Source organism: Carassius auratus, chromosome 41 (genome assembly GCF_003368295.1).
Source record: "Carassius auratus strain Wakin chromosome 41, ASM336829v1, whole genome shotgun sequence".
Classification (NCBI taxonomy): Eukaryota; Metazoa; Chordata; class Actinopteri; order Cypriniformes; family Cyprinidae; genus Carassius; species Carassius auratus.
The window spans coordinates 8,280,804-8,300,485 of NC_039283.1; the positions used below are offsets into that span (position 1 = coordinate 8,280,804).

Below are 19,682 nucleotides of genomic sequence, written 5' to 3' on the forward strand. Positions count from 1 at the left end.
CAGGTACTGGACATTTCCCACTTTAAAGAAACTTTGTCTTTGTCTTAATTTCTTCTACTGAAACTTTTCTTTTTAGTTCTTTGAAAATAAGTTGCACAAAAGCGATATTAAATGCAAAGTACTGCATTTGACACTAGCAACCACAACATTATTTTGAGTAGAAAACAAAATTATTTTGCCATTAGTGGAATTGCATTTTCATGGTTCAAATCCTACTTATCTGGTCATCATCAATTAGTATCAGTAAATGATTAGATATCAAATTGATCACAACTACAGTATGGAGTGCCAAAAGGCTCAGTACTAGGACTATTGCTTTTCACACTTTACATGTTACCCTTGGGAGATATCATCAAGAAACATGGTGTTTAGCTTTCACTGTTATGCTAATGATACTCAGCTGTATATTTCTTCACGGCTTGATGAAACCTACAAATTTGCGAAACTATTTGAATACATAGTTAATCAATAGTTAATCAATTATTTCCTACTGCAAAATTCAAAAAACAAAAACCACAACAACAAAAAAAAACATTAATTCATGCGTTTGTGACCTCAAGGTTAGATTTATTATATTGATTTATTTGGTGGTTGCTCTGCACGCTAAACAAACTCCAGCTGGTCCAAAATGCAGCAAAAATGTAAAATCTTGATAATTACTTATAAATCCCTGAATGGTTTAGCTCCTCAATACTTGAGCAAGCTCATATCGCATTATAGTCCTTTATGTCTGCTACAATCTCAAAACTTAAATGCAATCTTTTTCATTCTTATTCTGAGGTCATTGTAGCCATATGTATCCAGTCTATATCCAGATCAGATGGTCACCGTAGCCACCCAGATCCAGTCCATATCTAGGCCACATGGTGGACCAGCACCTAGAGATGACCTCTGCAAACCTGAATGTCAGTGGAGACCATGTCAACTAGATGCGCCCCAGAGACCGATCCCGTGTGTACACCTCATCACCTCGACGACCATAGGCACAAGACCACGAGAACCAGATGAATCCTCTGTACCTGTGTTGCAGCCTGGAATTTAAACACGCCATGCTGGTTTTACATCGCCCCCCCCCAACTTAACCTGCTTGTTTTTTTTTCACTATTTTTGTAACTGATGGAGTTTTTGTTCCTTGCCACTGTAGCCTTTGGCTTGCTTAATTGGGGACACTTGATTGATTTGCACAGACACATTTGAAAGAGAGCTGAATTGGATGATGACATTACTGAATCATCAATGAACTGACTTTTCCTGTTTGACACTGTAAAGCTGTTTTGACACAATCAGTATTGTATAAAGCACTATAAAATTAAAGAGGATAATTCTGGATAATAACAGTGAATAATGTTGGACTGCTGTCTGGATAAAATAACACAATTCCACACACTACCATATACTAAACCTGTACATAACAAAAATATATGGGAATGTACTGAAAAATATAATGCAATATATTACATACCTAGAGATGACCTCTACAGCCTTGTCATCTGAAACCATCTCAACTAGACGAACCCTAGAGACAGTTCCCCTGTGGAGTTTTGGTTCCCTGCCACTGTCGCCTTTGGTTTGCTTATCTGGTGACACAATTTCTGGCAACATTATTGACCTGATTACACAGACACTACTGGAAGAGAACTGAACTGAGCAGGATGATGACATAACTGAATCAACAATGTACTGACTTTAACTGATAAACTGACTGTTTTCTATTGTCTTCTTGCATTGTCAGCACATGTTTTGTCATATTAAACACTGTAAAGCTGCTTCGACACAATCCGTATTGTATAAAGCACTATATAAATAAAGGTGACTTGACTTGACATAATACAGTTACATAGCCTATATGGTAAACATTACATACATTGTGATGTATAAGTAAATATATCACACATTGTATTCTTTACACTTTCTAATATACTGTTATTTAATATATTGATCATTCATATATTAGGAAATATATTGTTTGAGTTAGGAAAAACATTCATACTTTCTTTGTTCTGTCTTGCTTTTCTCCTCAAAATAATAATTGTTTAATTCTTTCTTTTGACTCATGAAAAATTCAGTAATGAAAATAATCATCATTTACTCACTATCCTAATTGTAAACCCATAGAGTGGTTGGACAGATGCTGTTTAGCCCATTACGAACAAAAAAGCACCCTAAATTATCATAAGCATGGTTCATATGACTCGAGCACTGTATTCCAAGATTTTTGAAGCCATGCAGTAGCTTTGTGTGAGAAACAGCCTGAAGCCAAAAATAAATCAAAGACTACTGGTTCTCATTAAGAGTATCAGAGATACAAGTGATGTTTTAGAGTTATGGCAGAGTATTTTCAATAAGTGACAATTTATGGATCACTTTTGTGATATCCATTCCATTGTGTGAAAAAGAACATTGTGAACATTCTTCAAAACATTTTCTAAAAAAAAGAAAAGAAAAACTGTTTAAACCACACAAGGATGCAATTGGATAGAGAATTGTAATTTTTGGTAGATCTTTTTGCAATTGGTTGAACTTTTCTTGTTACTCAATAATTCAAAATACAATACATATAAAGCCTAAAAGATTGCCCTAACACTTTTCTCCTTCATAAGTTGTGCACTACAGATGTGTAAGTACACTTTAAAATCATAATAAACTGTAGGGTGTTCTCTCAAGTAAGCTAATAGGATAAATAAACAGAACTTCTTTCATATCTGTCTCTCAACATTTTCCTGCACATCTGAGCCTTCCTCTCCTTGCTTGTGAGGGATAGACAGCATTGAGTAAATTTAAAGCACAAGTCTCTGACAAAAAGGGAGGGATTGAAGTTCCCTAGTGAGAAGACAGTATGGCTGTACTGAGAAACACACTCCCTCTATGACTTCCTCAGACAGGAGTATGACAGATGTGACCAAACTCCAGCTTCAGAGGAGATAATAAGCTTCATCAGTTGCTTACCACCCCACCCCCATCAGCAGCATCACTCTCTCTCTCTCTCTCTTTCGCTCTCTCTCTCTCTCTCTCTCTCACACACACACACACACACACACACTAGCTTATATGCTCTCTTTCACATCTCATTCTATTCTACACATTATATATCGATCATATACATTTAAATGTGTAAAATAGCTTATTTACAGTAACACTACATAACTCCCTAATCATGTGTGTGTACAATCCTCTGCACATGCAACCAATGTGCATTAACCGTTTTGAGTTATTCTTTCTATTATGTTGTTTAATTCTTTGAGTTGTACATGTCAGTTTCACATACTCTACTGTATGATCACACATAAACATATCTGAGCTTCTTAAAGGCCTGATGTATTATTGCACAGAAAAGAAATTCACAAACTGATTAAGCCATGTGGCAGCATTATCTTCTCATTTATTTAGCAGTCAACAAAACATGAAAACATTCTCTTAAAAAAGAAATAAGCAACAAAATCAATAAACATCTTTTAAAGTTTTAAAAACTATAAAACAATATTCTCAATATATTGTTTGTACAAAATAAGAGTCAGAATACAGTGACAAAACAATGATTATGTTGCAAACTCAGAAAGCAACATGAAGTATCAGGACACATATACATAAAGCTTTCGAAATAATCTCTCTAATTCATCAGTTTCATAGACTGTAGCCTTTTATTTATCATAAGTCTGTATCAACATACAAGTAGTTTATGACCCTCATAGTAGAGTTTCCTTTTATAATTGTGTAATGCAGTGAGCTATTTAGCACAGTACTATAGTCATAAAGCATTAACAGTATATGGTCTATGCTTGTGGGTTTAAAGTCACAAAGAGGTAAACTGGTCAATTGATTACAAAAATCTATTAACTAACTAAAATAAGCAAATAAAATAATAATAATAATAATAATAATAATAATAATAATATAATGTATTAAGCATTTCTGAATGAAGCATGGTGTTTAGACATCCAAACTTAGAGGAATAAAATAAGAATTCTTGATACAATGGCAGACCACGCTAAATATCCACCAGCTTTATTCAAGACAAGAGACACATTTGGGATGGAGAATAAGAATGAGTAATCGTTGAAACACCACATACACATGGCAGTATGTACTGTAGCACCCATGAGGAATTGTTTACAAAAATTGATACGGGTCCAGGTTTTGCTACACTTGAGTTTTAAGGGTGAAATTATAAACATGGATTTTTTCAATGTAGTTAAAGTGCACAAGATAGTTTTGACTGAAGAACAAAACAGTGTTTAGCCCCTTTCACACTGCCATTCCGGCAAATACAGGGGGTAAGTGTTCCTGTAATTGTTCCCTGGTCGCTAGATTTGGCACTTTCACACTGCCAGTGATGACCCGGTATATGTGCGTGCTTTCACACACAACCCCTGAAGATCCCGTAACGACACGTGACATCAGCGCGTGACGTGTAATGTACGAGTCGACAACGCTAGGCACGTTATACTTTAACTGAAGCAAGCAAACGATCTCTGCGTCAGCGCGGAAAGTGAGGAACTAACTGATCTCTGCTTCATTACAGTTTGCATGTTTTCGTCGCGAATGTTGATCTTCCTTCAAAACAGCCGGTAAAAGAGTCGCGCGATAACGCGCGTCATCACTTCGATACCGAATTAGATCTGGCTTTTGTTCACACAACGCTCGTTCCGGATCGATTACCGCAATGTTACTATGTCCCCGACCCGGGTTCGATTCGGTAATCAATTCCGGGACGTGGTTGCTTTCACACAGAAGGCGACCAGGCAATGTTACGGGAATATTGCGGGTCCGACGTGCAGTGTGAAAGGGGCTTCTGTAACATAGCTTAGATTGTCACCATGGTTCAGTCAGCAAATCTCACAGAAAATGGAACAGAGTAGTTTTCAATACATGGACACACAACATAGAACATGGACATACAAGCAGTATTAAATAGACAACATAAATTCAAAGTCAGTTTTCAAAAGAGATACTTCTACCTTGTTTTCATTTCAGAATCAGCACAGTGTATTCACCTGAATTTTGGTGGAGTGTTTGGACTCCACTGCTGGCTGGCATGTAGGTAGTTATGTCTTAAGAAAACATTCTTCAGTGATTCTGTGGCATTTATCCAGGAACCCAGCTCTGTTTGCTGTGGCTCTGCTGTGTGCCCATAAAACCAAATCCCATGCCCATTCCTTGAGCCAGTGAGGAATCAAAATTGAAATCAATTTCTTCTCCTGGGTCCATAATGTCATGTAAAAGTATAGACTCCATGTCACAGTCTAGGCTGCTGTAGAATACATCCATATCCAGGTCTGCTGGCAGCCATTCATGTGGATAGACCTGATGAGGGTGGTGGTAGTTGTGGTAACTTGTCCCCGTCCCCTGAGGTTGGCGGTACAGTTCATATGCCATACTGTGTTGATATGGATCTGTGTAAATATAGGGATGGCATTGTGGGTATGGAGCTGTAGCAAGGTGGCAGGAGTCATGTGAGATGCTTGCAGGGTTTGGGGGAAGAGTGGTGGATGCTGGAAGATGTGCATTGACCCTGGGACTATTTAGGTAAGGGGCTTTATGTATGTAAGACTGCATGTGTCCATCACTGGGCTGAGAGTGGACCAATGCAGGCTGATGGTTCTGGGTCAAATTCTGAATAATGCTGTGTCTGTGAAATGGTTTGGAGGAAGGGTTAGTGGTCGGTTCATTATTCTCACTGTGATTCAGATCCCTGGATCCTTGAGCAACCAACATTGAGTGAACCCCATTCTCTTTCCCAAGTATCATGTCCTTGACAAGGAACTGGGGTCCTGTGGTCAGAAAACCCTGGAGAGTGCCCTTGTAGGCCTGCATACTACTGGAGTTCTCCTCAATATTCTTCATGGAGGAATTGTGCCGAACCATGCCCACATCTGGCTGGCCATAAACTGTCTCGCAGCTAGAGCCCTGGCCCTTCATTCCACTGGTGTATTGGTAAGAAGGCTGTTTATTACATGGGGATGAGTGCTGCTGGTAGCTGACTGTTGCTCTGAGATCTGCAGGACAGAGTGATGCAAGTGAGGTGGCACAGGAGGGACTGGGGTACAGGTGTGGAGATGCTGAACAGGATATCCTCTCTGTTTCAGGTTCCCCCAATTCCACCTTGGCTAGAATTGGTGATTGACGACCACTAAGAGTTGAAGCTGAAGAGCTGCCTAGTGAATGGAGATCTGTCCAGGTCTCAAACTCCTCCCCAGCCCCCACACCACCTGCTCCAGACTTCCTAGTGGGACTGCAATGCTCTGGAGAGCTACAGAACCCCAAAAATGCCTCTGTACCCTGCTCTGCTTTGCCAGCCATTTTCTTACGCTTTACTCGCCCTTTACTCTTTAAGTGCTTGTTGCCATTGTCCATTGAGACAGCTCTACGGCGGGAAGCTTTTCCCAGCTTCCCTCCATCCGGATTCAGCATCCACCAGGAACTCTTGCCAGTTCCCTCATTCTGCACACGGATGAAACGTGTGTGAAGGGACAAATTGTGGCGGATGGAGTTCTAGAAAAAGAAAGAAGCAAAAAAGACAAGAGTTTTAGAACAATATAGTTACAACAGAAATATAAAATATACTCACAACCTGTATCATGTTAAGTTCAGTACAATGTTAAAATCGCTGTAGCACGTCATTGAAAAATAGATATTTTTAATGTACTTGTTTATATAATATAGTGTGTATCCTATGAACAAGATAATAATTTAGGGATATTAAAGTATATTCAATGAAATATTGACATTTTCAGTTTACCTATGCATCACTAGTTTTGGAAATCTATACACTTTTGGACAAGTATTGGAAAGATGAATTGCAAGTTCAGTCACAATCAGTGGGTGAGAGGGGATTGAGCTCCTGACCCTTTGTGGTATTGCACTAAAGTGCCCTTGAGGTCCAATCTGCCATGGGGCACTGCACTTATTTACAAAAGTAAAAAAAAAATTGCATCCGCTTTAAAGCCTTGCTGGTTATTCAAACATTATATTTGTGTGTTCTGACATGTGGTTTTTCTGAGCACACTCAAAGCATGTGCACGAAAACTGTTCCTAGATGTTTAAGAACTAAAAATCTATTTAGGTATTAATTTATATAGTTAGAATCGACAGGTTCCGTTTTACTCACGCACTATTTATTCTAAGCTTTTTATTCTATTTTATTCTAAACTATTTATTCTAAAACAGTTTTCTTATAATAAACTTGAACATGTAAGTTTACATGAGTACTTCCTCAAAAAAGCAAATATATGTGAAAAAAAAAAATGGATTAGCCACTCGGGGTTAAAGGAGTAAACACAACTATACAGACCATTGGTGAGATAAACAGACAGACTCACCCCCAACTTATGCCATTCACTGAACCTATACGTTCGGGGTTCAGACAATATAGAAGGAAGCTTCAGTCTAGATCCAGCCCCTACAAAGAACTGAGATGACATAAAATACCAAATTTTGCTACAAGTTTGATTGCAACATATAATCATTGCTGTTAATAGTGTTCATTGTCTGTTGGATTGCGTCATTAACTGAATTTTACTGTACATTTCTGCCTTATGTACATCAATTTCACATCACCACTGACAAGCTACTACTGAATATACTATAGAAATTTAATAATCTATAAAGCTGCTTTGCAACGATTTGTACCGTGAAAAGCATTATTCAAATAAACTTGAATTTAATTGTTTTTATGCTAATTAATCTAGTAATGGCATAAATATCAACATTGTTCGAAGCCAAGCTTGTCATCCAGAGTAAGAACAAATGTTGACATTTGGGACACTGGAAAAGCCATTGGGAAGTCATTAAGGTTTCTGAACTGTTCATGATCAGAGTTGGGGGCAACGCAAGTTATGTAATCAGACTACTTTTTCATTTACAAGAAAATATCTGAGTTACTTAAACATTATATACTGTATATACAGTATTGTTCAAAATAATAGCAGTACAATGTGACTAACCAGAATAATCAAGGTTTTTAGTATATTTTTTATTGCTACGTGGCAAACAAGTTACCAGTAGGTTCAGTAGTTGTCAGAAAACAAACAAGACCCAGCATTCATGATATGCACGCTCTTAAGGCTGTGCAATTGGGCAATTAGTTGAAAGGGGTGTGTTCAAAAAAATAGCAGTGTCTACCTTTGACTGTACAAACTCAAAACTATTTTGTACAAACATTTTTTTTTTCTGGGATTTAGCAATCCTGTGAATCACTAAACTAATATTTAGTTGTATGACCACAGTTTTTTAAAACTGCTTGACATCTGTGTGGCATGGAGTCAACCAACTTGTGGCACCTCTCAGCTGTTATTCCACTCCATGATTCTTTAACAACATTCCACAATTCATTCACATTTCTTGGTTTTGCTTCAGAAACAGCATTTTTGATATCACCCCACAAGTTCTCAATTGGATTAAGGTCTGGAGATTGGGCTGGCCACTCCATAACATTAATTTTGTTGGTTTGGAACCAAGACTTTGCCCGTTTACTAGTGTGTTTTGGGTCATTGTCTTGTTGAAACAACCATTTCAAGGGCATGTCCTCTTCAGCATAGGGCAACATGACCTCTTCAAGTATTTTAACATATGCAAACTGATCCATGATCCCTGGTATGCGATAAATAGGCCCAACACCATAGTAGGAGAAACATGCCCATATCATGATGCTTGCACCTCCATGCTTCACTGTCTTCACTGTGTACTGTGGCTTGAATTCAGAGTTTGGGGGTCGTCTCACAAACTGCCTGTGGCCCTTGGACCCAAAAAGAACAATTTTACTCTCATCAGTCCACAAAATGTTCCTCCATTTCTCTTTAGGCCAGTTGATGTGTTCTTTGGCAAATTGTAACCTCTTCTGCACATGCCTTTTTTTTAACAGAGGGACTTTGCGGGGGATTCTTGAAAATAGATTAGCTTCACACAGACGTCTTCTAACTGTCACAGTACTTACAGGTAACTCCAGACTGTCTTTGATCATCCTGGAGGTGATCATTGGCTGAGCCTTTGCCATTCTGGTTATTCTTCTATCCATTTTGATGGTTGTCTTCCGTTTTCTTCCACGTCTCTCTGGTTTTGCTCTCCATTTTAAGGCATTGGAGATCATTTTAGCTGAACAGCCTATAATTTTTTGCACCTCTTTATAGGTTTTCCCCTCTCTAATCAACTTTTTAATCAAAGTACGCTGTTCTTCTGAACAATGTCTTGAACGACCCATTTTCCTCAGCTTTCAAATGCATGTTCAACAAGTGTTGGCTTCATCCTTAAATAGGGGCCACCTGATTCACACCTGTTTCTTCACAAAATTGATGACCTCAGTGATTGAATGCCACACTGCTATTTTTTTGAACACACCCCTTTCAAATAATTCAACTAATTGCCCAATTGCACAGCCTTAAGAGCGTGCATATCATGAATGCTGGGTCTCATTTGTTTTCTGAGAATCTACTGAACCTACTGGTAACTTGTTTGCCACGTAGCAATAAAAAAATATACGAAAAACCTTGATTATTCTGGTTAGTCACATTGTACTGCTATTATTTTGAACAATACTGTACATAATGTTTTGTATTAAAACAATACAAATACAAGACTTTAATCTGAATTTACAGAAAATAAATGTTTAATTCTTTCATTTAGAGCATAATCTTCTGGTCATTTCAAGTAAAGAATTAGGTCTCATAGAGGTACATCTGACACAAAAGGTTTCCTAAGGTAACAATACAAGGAGGGTAGCCATGGAAACACGAAGAAACAAGATTGAGTCATCTGTGGCGGTTTTAGACAGACAGACAGACAGGAATCCTTATTATTGAGCTGCAGTAATTTTCAGATGTTCATGTGAATAACACCTCTAGAAAATAACTGCCAACACTATCTCTCTATGATATTCCAAATAATTGTCCTGGGTATTACATATAATTCAATGCTAATACTTATTACTAAATTGGGTGAATAACTCACTGCCAAAGCAAAGATTGTACTCATTAGAGGGTACTATGACAATGACTTTGAATATGTGTTGAATACTTAATGGTTGTTAACAGATTGTTCAATAATGGGATATATTGAATGTTCATTTAGACAGCATGGGTGCATCCCAGAGGTAAGATATCATGCAGTTTCTCTCCAAGGCATTTCTTGTATACTTTCTCCTGCCCCACCAGTAGAAAAGAACTGCTGGGGAAAACTAACTGGCATTGACGCTGTGTCTGCTCCTGTTAGACAAGAGAAGAGAGGCTGTGTCAAAGGCTATAAAGTCAACATTTCCACTTTCTGCAGCTCAACTAGAACACTTACAGGGACTTTTAATTAATAACAGCTCATGGTACGCCCTGAAAGAACAAAATACCTCATCTTTTGCGAATAAAATTTTCAGAGCTCATAATTTATTTATGACTGAAATGTACTGGTACATCTTCTAACCAGAGTTCATTTATTTGTTGATTAAGAGTTTAAAGTCTTCAAATATGGTTAGACAACTTAGAGTGTTTTTGTTGTTAGTTTTCCAGTGTGCAGGTAGCCTTGGCATATGTCTCACTTGATATCCTTTCCCAGTGCTTTAACAAGAAAAACATTTCCTCATATTAATATACAGTAACTTATAAAGTAAACTTTCAGTGCCAATTACAAGGGTAAATTTTAGGGTATGTTAACCACAGAAACTTACTGTTGTCATGATTCTGCCCTAGTGTCCTTGATTTTTCTCTAGTCCTGAGGCAGGATCATGACAGACCCGTGTTTTGTGTACAAGCACATGGCCTTGTCTTTGGGCCATGTGCTTGTGTTGTCTCGTTCCCTTGCCCCGCCCCCCTTGTTATCCTAGTCTTGTCGTGATTGTCCTATCTGTGCCACCTGTCGTGTCTTGATTAGTTCCCCTATTTAGATCTCCTAGTGTGCTCTGTCTTTTGTCGGTTCATTGTTTCCTCAAACTGTTCCACATATATGTTGCTATCTGTCAGCCTCGTGAGTTAATCCTTGTCATCCCTGAAGAAGTCTTTGTAATACCGTGAGTGTTTGTTTATAGTTAGTGTTTAGTGTCTTTATCTGGTCAGCCCAGTCTTGTTTGGTTATTTAGTCTTTACCCTAGCTATTGTTTTCCCCCTCGTGGGTTTTGTTTTCCCCTTTTGTCATCAATAAACCCTTCGTGTTGAGAATCCTGTCTGCACTTGAGTTCCTCCCTTGCCAAAACCCTGACAACTGTACTTTGTGATCAAGAATAGGTTATGTTGCTAAATTAAATTACTTCAGATAAACGTCTCTTAGTTTCAGATGTATTCAGGACATCCATGACATTCTTCTACTAAATTCTTTAACTGCTTTAAATGCTAATTACAGTAGCATTACAGTAGGAGGATGGCAGTCCTTCGGGGTTCGCACCACAATGATGGTGGGCTGAGGGCGAGCAGAGAGGATGACAGCGGTGTGGGAGGCTGGACAGGTGGGAGAGTGGTCATTTTCAAGAAGCGGGCACTGGAGGACACATTCTAGGAGAGAGGTGATCCACAGCTCTGTCGCTCTCTCTAGCAATGGCTCGTTGCTCAGGCAGCGGCATGAGAATTCCTTGATTTGTTGTTCTGAGAACCTTTTCTCAATCTGCACATGCCTAAACTGAACTAACTCTAAACTGTGTTTTTGGAACCATTAGCTGCGAGTAAACAATGGTTTCTTAGTCTAGGATTAATGTCACGGTAAGTTACTAAAAGTGTACTAAATGTGTTTTAGTTTTTTTCTGTATGCTTAAATCATCTGTATATGCGAATTTTAGCTTGAAATAAAAATTGTCAAAATCATTTTGACATTTTGACTTCTAATAAAGGCAACTTGATTCTGTTTCTTTCCCACACACCGTACAAATGTTATGTTCTGGAAATATGTAAATTGGGTGACCTGGTATGTAATTCCACAAAAAGCTTTACAGCAGTAACAAAAGCAAGTGTACAGCTACTCACTTTAAGATATCTTTATAACAGTGAATTCCAGTAAGAGGTAAGTAAGAGGTGGTTGCTGTTAATGCAGCACTCATACTACAACAGATTTTTTTTTTTTTTTTCTGAGGACGAGAGAGCAGTTTGCTATTGAGAAAGCTAACATCTATGAATTTCCCTACTTTCACGCTGCGTTAAGTAGATTGCTTTACAACAGCTGGAGCTCTTTTTTTTGTGCTTAGTTGCTAATGAATCGGCTGCTCTTCATTTGCTCTAGGGAATGTGTCCCAGAGGTCCAGATACTTACAAGCACCAACATGAGACTCCACCATCTTGACACCATTTACCACCCATCTGTCTGCTCCAGCCACACCCAGCCTGCATCTTTATTATGATGATCTCTTGAGGCTGGCAATCTTCATTGACCTGCTCACTATCCTTCTAAACCATAGAGTGCTGAAATAACGTATATATTTTTTAAAGTATTTTGGGTTGGCCAACTGGTTGGTGTTTTGAATCTTAATTACATTTTGAAGCCTAATTACAGCTGGCAGAATTACAAAAGCTAACTATAGGCTCTAAACAAGCAACAAGACATTCATTAGGCTTCTGACAAATTTTCCAGTTTTTATAAAAACAAACAAAAAAAGTTTCAAATCATGCGGTTGGAGAAAAAAATATGCAAAAAGATTTGTGCATCTGTGCTTATAAAAGGAAAAAGGAGTTTTGAGGTCCAGGAAGACTTTGGGGTTTGGAGGGCCCAAAGCAAATGAAAAAGGCTAATGCTGATGGGAATTAACACTTGTTTTCTTATCCATTGACGATACAGAAGAGATTACCATTCTAAATATGCAAATACATTAGCTGCTTATAATTCACTAGATAATTATACCATTAGTTTTGCATTAAATAAATAAGGATGTGCATTTTTTGCAGATTTCTGTGACACTCTTATTAAACTTTTTTATGTGAGATTTAAATAAAACTGGATTTACATTACAATACAATAATACCGTTATGGACGGTCAGTATGGAGAAAATCTCTTGACCAGGAAAAAGTGTAAAAGTCTTAGGCCACCAGTATTTTCACCAACAAAAAATATTTTTAAGTCAGTTATTTCTATGTTTTGGAGTAGTGTGCCAGTAGGAAATATCAGTTTACACTTACAAACATTATTTTTTGCCATTAATTCAAATAATCTAGTAATGTTTGCACAAGGAGTCTGACAGCAGCCAGTGCTCCACACAGAGATCTGATCTCACCATCATCATCAGTCTGTCTGGAATAACATGAAGAAACAGAACAAACTGTCACAGACTAAATCCAGAAGAACTGTGCCAATGTCTCCAAGACACTTCTCCAAGAAACTAGAATTTACAGGGAAGAACCAAAAGAAAAAAAAAATTCACAAAGAAACATAGCAGACATAACAAATATATAATTAATGACAATACTTTTGTGAAGTAGGATCTTCAAATAACTACAAGATTATTAAATGATAAATAAATTAATATTAAAATAACTATTTATATATCTTTCCAAGAAATCAACATGGATTTTCAATCTACTGCCAAATGGTTTAAAATAAATTGCCGACCACAAAAAAAATAATACTGAGATAATTTATGTATTATAGTAGGGCAATAAAAATATACAGTGTCCCCTTGCCTTTAAAGACACTAATAAAAAAGTGTGGTCAAGATTTAGCACTGACTGCACACCAAACAGCAACATAATACAGCCCTTTTATTCTGAAATGCATGGAACCACAATAATATTAACAGCCCTAGAAGAGAAATGTGCTCCCTCCAGTGTCTGCTGAAGGGGTAATGGAAGTGGTGGGTGATTCTTAGCTGGATGTATGTTAATTACCATGAGCAGACTGTGTTTCCCGCAGGAGCTGTGGGTGTGGGTGCTAGTCATCGTGGGTTAGGTAGGTATAAATAGTGCCACCAAATAAACTGAGCATCTGAGAAGCAGACAGATTGGAAAATCCTGAATCCTGTGCCAGTTTGGCTCATCCTTATGGGTGCAAAATGTATCATTTAGATACCAGTACAGACACTTTAAGTACCAATATGCACCCTTTAGGGATAAATAAGGTGCAATGGTGTACTAGCTTTTGTACCTTTATTTCTGACAGTGTAAGAACTAATACAGGCATCCCTTTTTATATTTTATAATCTCATTTAAAGTAATAATAATAATCTGATTTCCTTAATCGTAAAGGTCAGTGCACCTCTAATCACAATTTAATACACATAATTTATTATTTAATTCTATAAAAGCAAATATGTGAGGTGTGTGTTTAGCATGGAAAATGGAGAATTATCAGTGTGACGTGCACTCTTCTGTATGTCAATGCAAAAACCCTTGGCTGATGTACATTTGGAAGAATTTATATTATAATAATATACACATAATGTGTTTTTTGAACTGAACTTTAAGAATAAATTTGCCATTAAAAATATCTTTCTCAGAAATGGTTTGATAAAGAGATGGTGTTTGATTAATGAACTTGGTTACAATCAGCAGTAACCTAGCTTCTTGGGATTCAGTACTGAGGATTCATATAGATTTATACATATAAAGTTGTATATAGATGAAAGTGTTTACATTTTAGATTCTGTCAGAATTCAGATTTTATGTCTATTCAATCATACAAAACTGCATGTGTACATTTTACATATGAACACACACCATTTGGACATTGTCAGCTCTCATTTTAAAGTCAGTCATCCTATAAATAAATAAAACTCAGACACTTTAAAGGCCACATTCAGGCTATATGCCATGCTCCAGTCATGCTATGCAGAGTAATAACCCACACTCATATGCAAGCTAGCCACACTGGGCACACTTGGAGCTATACTTCTAAGCAACCAGTTGCTAAGGAGACCCATGAGAAAGGGAGGGTTCTTGTTGCTATAGCAGCCTTTCTTCTCCTACCCAGTTTCTCATCCCTGTGGAAGTAACATGGGTGAATTTAGGGGGAGGGTCTGGGATTCACTCAAGCATGATGGGAGAAAGCAAAAAATACAGGTTTGCTTGACTTGAGTAATAGCTGAGAAAGGAATGATTTTGGGATTCATTTCAAATAGATTAATTAGCATGTTAGGGATTTAAACAGGCTAAAATATGGGGTAGACAAAAATGTGGTAAGGGTAAATCAATCAATGATTCATTTGTGAGTATAACACTAGCTTTAAAGAAATGAGCTGCCAACCAAACAATGATCACAAAGTTTTAAAGCATCACTATGTAGTTTTTTGACCTTAAAATAATGTCTCTAAAATTATTTCAGCGGTAAAACACCTCTTAACCAGATGAATTATATTACCACTGCTACCTGATCATCCTCCTAGCCGCTAGAACCACACTCTTTCATGTTCAGGTTGGTACACACTGCCCTGCCCATGTCCTGCCAGCGGAAGATTGCAACCTGTTTTACGGCTTTAGTAACATACTTTACTCATAGCCAGGGTTTAGTTATCCAACAACTAACTATAAGATGAAACAATCTAATGTGCAAGCCATAAAACCAAAGTCATGGCAGGGCCAGCAAAGAAACCAAAAAGGGATTTATCGGAGGAAGCGGAAAAAAGAAAGAGAGTGATCAGAAACAACCCTGAATATGACTCAATATCAGAAGGGTTTACACTCGGTGGTGCTGTACCATGTGCCCCATGTCATGTCTGTTTCAACACCCAAGATGCAAAAACTAATTCCCTAGAGTACTTTGCGTCTAAGCGGTTATTCAAATAAAGAGGCTCTGTTACAGTGTCTGGTGTATAGGCTATTATAGACATTTAGGCTACATGATTATGCAGACAACTTTTTATTCTATTATACAAATTACACCCTTTGCAAACAATGCTACATGCGAAAAAAAAAAAAAAAAAAAAAAAAAATAATATAAATATATATATATATACACACATATAAATATTGAGTCGTTTGAAATAAAGATGCCAATTAAACCTTTTTGATTAATATAGTATTATAATTTTGAAATAGATAGGCCTACACTTTATTGGCTGAATAATTGGCGCGAAGATGACGCACAAGCTCAGTCTGCAGGTAGAGATGGAGGCGGTCACATTTCTTCTCCATTCTGTCACCGATGGAGTTTTGGTTCCTTGCCGCTGTCGCCTCTGGCTTGCTTAGTTTGGGACACTTCATTTACAACAATATTGTTGACTTGATTGCCAATGATTGCACAGATACTATTTAAACTGAACTGAGATGATGACATCACTGAATGTGTTTCTGTTGGCTTTGTTTAACCTTAGTTTTCTGATCGTACAGTGGCCATTTAAATTATTATGTGAGAGAGCTGGCCCGAACAGGGGACCACAAAGACTGATAAATAGGAAACTGCTCACCGTAATGGGGCTAATTTTGACTAGCTGCATGGTGCAAGGAATTAAAAACAGGATTGTGGATACTGGACAGCTGATATACAGCAGATTGGAGCTTTTGGATTTGCGGAGTAGTGGCGTGCCAGTGTCTTGTCAGGTTAGGAAGCGGGGCAAGAGAGGCGGCGTCAGGCAACGTGTCAGGAGAGCTTCCAAACTACCTTTGCCGCCAGTGTTACGCTGTAATCCTCGCTCCTTGCGGAACAAGATGGAAGAGCTGCGTACACAAGCTGGAGTCTGCTATGAGTAGCGTGAGTCTGGACTGATGGTCCTTACAGAAACGTGGCTGTGTAATGATGTACCAGACAGTTTAATACAAATTGACAGGGTTTTCCCACTTACGCTTGGACAGAGATGCAAACTCTGGAAAGAAAAGAAGAGGGGGTATCTGTATTTATATTAATTAAAGCTGGTGCCGTAATTTTGTGGTTGGGGAAAGCATTTGCAATCCTGATCTTGCATTACTGTGTATTACTTTGCGGCCGTATTATTTGCCAAGGGAGTTCACTAATATATTTGTCTGTGCAGTGCGCATTCCACCTAGTGGGAACATTCATATAGGGCAGCTAGTCAAATTGCTGATTGTGCTCATAAGCAGTTACAGATTAAGCCTGATGCACCTGTATAGATTCTGGGTGATTTTAATCAATGTGGTTTGGAGAGATCCTTACCAGGGATTTTTCAATATGTGAAGTGTGGAACGAGGAAAAATAACATCCTTGACAAGTGTTATGGCAATATTAAGGATGCTTATGTAGGTAAAGCCAGACCCCCCCTCGGTAATTCTGACCACAATGTTATTCATTTGCTTCCCACCTATCGGTCAGTTTTTAAGACAAGTAAACCAGTTACAAAGGTGGTTAAGGTGTGGCCAAGTGATAGTATAGAGGAGCTGAAGGGATGTTTCCTCTGTACGGATTGGGAAATTTTTTATCAAAATGCAAATATAGATATGGTCACTGAAACAATTACGCATATATTTCCTTTTGTGTGGATCTAGTTATCCCTCAAAGAACTATTAAGAAGTATCCGAATAACAAACCATACGTTACAGGGGGAACTGAACATTGCATTAAAAAGAAAAAATGGCCTATAGGTTGGGGGATACAATGGGACTTAAAGCAGCACAAAAGAAACTTAACCAGCAACTAAGGGTAGCACAAATACAATATACTGGCTGAACAACAGTTGGCAAGATGTAATACTAATGTAATGAACTATGGAATTAAATTCGAGGAATGACCAACATGACCCCGAAAAAGAAGCCATTGTTCGCCATCATTGAAACTGATAAAGCAAATGAATTGAATAATTTTTAAATGAGATTTGAGACAGACACTTTTAAGGAATGTCATGATATTTTAGGGAATGTAAACTGTAACATCAATGATGATAGAATATTAATATATTCAGGGGATGTTACAAGGGTTTTAAAAAAAAATGTATGCTCTAGTAAAGCAACAGGACCAGATGGGATGTCATGCTTTCTTTTAAAGATATTTGCTGAGGAGCTGACATCAGCCTGGCATCGCCTTTTCCAGCTCTCAATTGATACTGATAATGTACCAGAGCTTTGGAGAAAATCTATTGTAATCCCAATTCTAAAAAAATCATGCCCTCAGGCTGCTTTTTATTGATGTTGGTTCTGCGTTCAACTCCATCCAACCGCATAAACTGTTAGAGAAATCGATAAATCTACAAGTTAATCCTTTTATAGTTAATTGGTATTATTCCTTTTTAACAAATAGGACACAACAGGTGAAATTTAACTCAGTGTTGTCGGATGTTGTAGTAAATAGTACAGGGGCCCCTCAAGGATGCGTATGTTCACCACTTCTGGTTCCTTTGTACACAAACCACTGCATTAGTCAGCAATCAAATCAATTTATTATACAGTTTTCAGATGACATAGTAATATTGCAATTGTTGACAAGAGACTGCAGTATTGATGACAACAAAGCTGCTATAGAAGCGTTTGTGGGCTGGTGTGACGAGCATTATCTACAGATCAATGTAAAAAAAAAAAATGAACAGCCCCATAGACTCTATTGATGAATTGATGAAATTAATAGCTGGATGTGCCAGAATTTTCCTTTTCTATTTCTTTTTCAGTTAGAATTAGCTTCCAGAAGAGAACAGATGTGCTAAAACAGTATTCACAACTAAATCTAGACTGAAAACTCATCTGTTTAGCTGTGCATTTAATGAATGAGCACTGTGCAATGTCCGAACTGATTGCACTATATTTGCACTTTTTTTAATGTAAAATCATTTTGTAATTGTTTTAAATTTATTAAATAAGTACATTTTTGTTTTATTCTTGTTATTATTTTTCTTAATTATTATTTTACTCTCTTTTATGTGAAGCACTTTGAATTACCATTGTGTACGAAATGTGCTATATAAATAAACTTGCCTTGCCTTACATAATTACAGAGGTCCATCCCTCTCACCAACAGCCAGCTATTTCCCGAAACAAAACAGAAGCCCTATTAAGTCATTTCGAGTTAGTGCACCAGAGAGAGAGAGAGAGAGAGAGTGAAGAAGGCAAAGTAGAAAGTAAGGGCAGATACTTTTAGAGATTAAGAAGAGAAACAAATGAGATGCATTCATCTCTGAGATCCTGGACACGAGACACTGAAATATTAATGTGCATTTCGGCTCAGACTGCTGAGTCCAGTGTCTGCAGTAAAAGTTCTAATAAGTTAAAGCATAAATGGCTGCTACATGGCTGGGGGAAATTTTGGTAGTGCATGTTTAAAAAAGAATGCTGTGGCAGGTTTTGACTTCTATTGAGTCTCATTTAAGGTAAAGTGAAAGTTGAACCTTCCAAAAATATGTGAATCCATTGATTATTTTAATTTAGAAAAGTTATTTTTGCTAATCTGATAAATTTGCTTCCCAAACGATGTACATATCCTGTGAATCCTGATTCCCTGGAAGTTGCCAGTCAGTATATCTGGAACTAGTAGATTATTTTGTGAGGTCTTGAATTTGAAGATTCAACATTATTGTGGCACATGTGATTCTTTAAATCCTTGTATTAGTTGATTTATTTCGTGGACAAAAGTGTGGACAAAAAAGGTGATCTTAATGTGAAATGTAAACCATTCAAGTCAAGAAGACTTGTGTGCTGTTTTCTCTGCTGCACATACATCCAAGATATGCACACAGAAAGCCACCTCTCATACTGTATAGTTAGGGCTGTGAATCTTTGGGTAGGCAGCAATTTGATTCACAGGTTTTCGATTTGATTCACAATTAAACTTGATTCACAATTAAATTCGATATCGATTTGATTATAACTATTTAATTCTGCACTCTAAGTGCATTCACAGGATTATTTAAATGCTTCTCCTA

General features: G+C 37.6%; 1 protein-coding gene across 1 annotated transcript in view; it reads right to left on the reverse strand.

The window, feature by feature from the left end:
- Positions 1 to 4,797: 4,797 nt before the first annotated feature.
- The window catches only part of LOC113060033 (forkhead box protein O6-like), a 28,211-nt gene continuing 13,326 nt past the window's right edge, over positions 4,798 to 19,682 (reverse strand). The window contains exon 2 of the mRNA XM_026228815.1: positions 4,798 to 6,489. Coding sequence (XP_026084600.1) covers positions 5,083 to 6,489 — 1,407 coding nt within the window. The 3' untranslated portion in view covers positions 4,798 to 5,082. The remainder of the gene's footprint in view (positions 6,490 to 19,682) is intronic.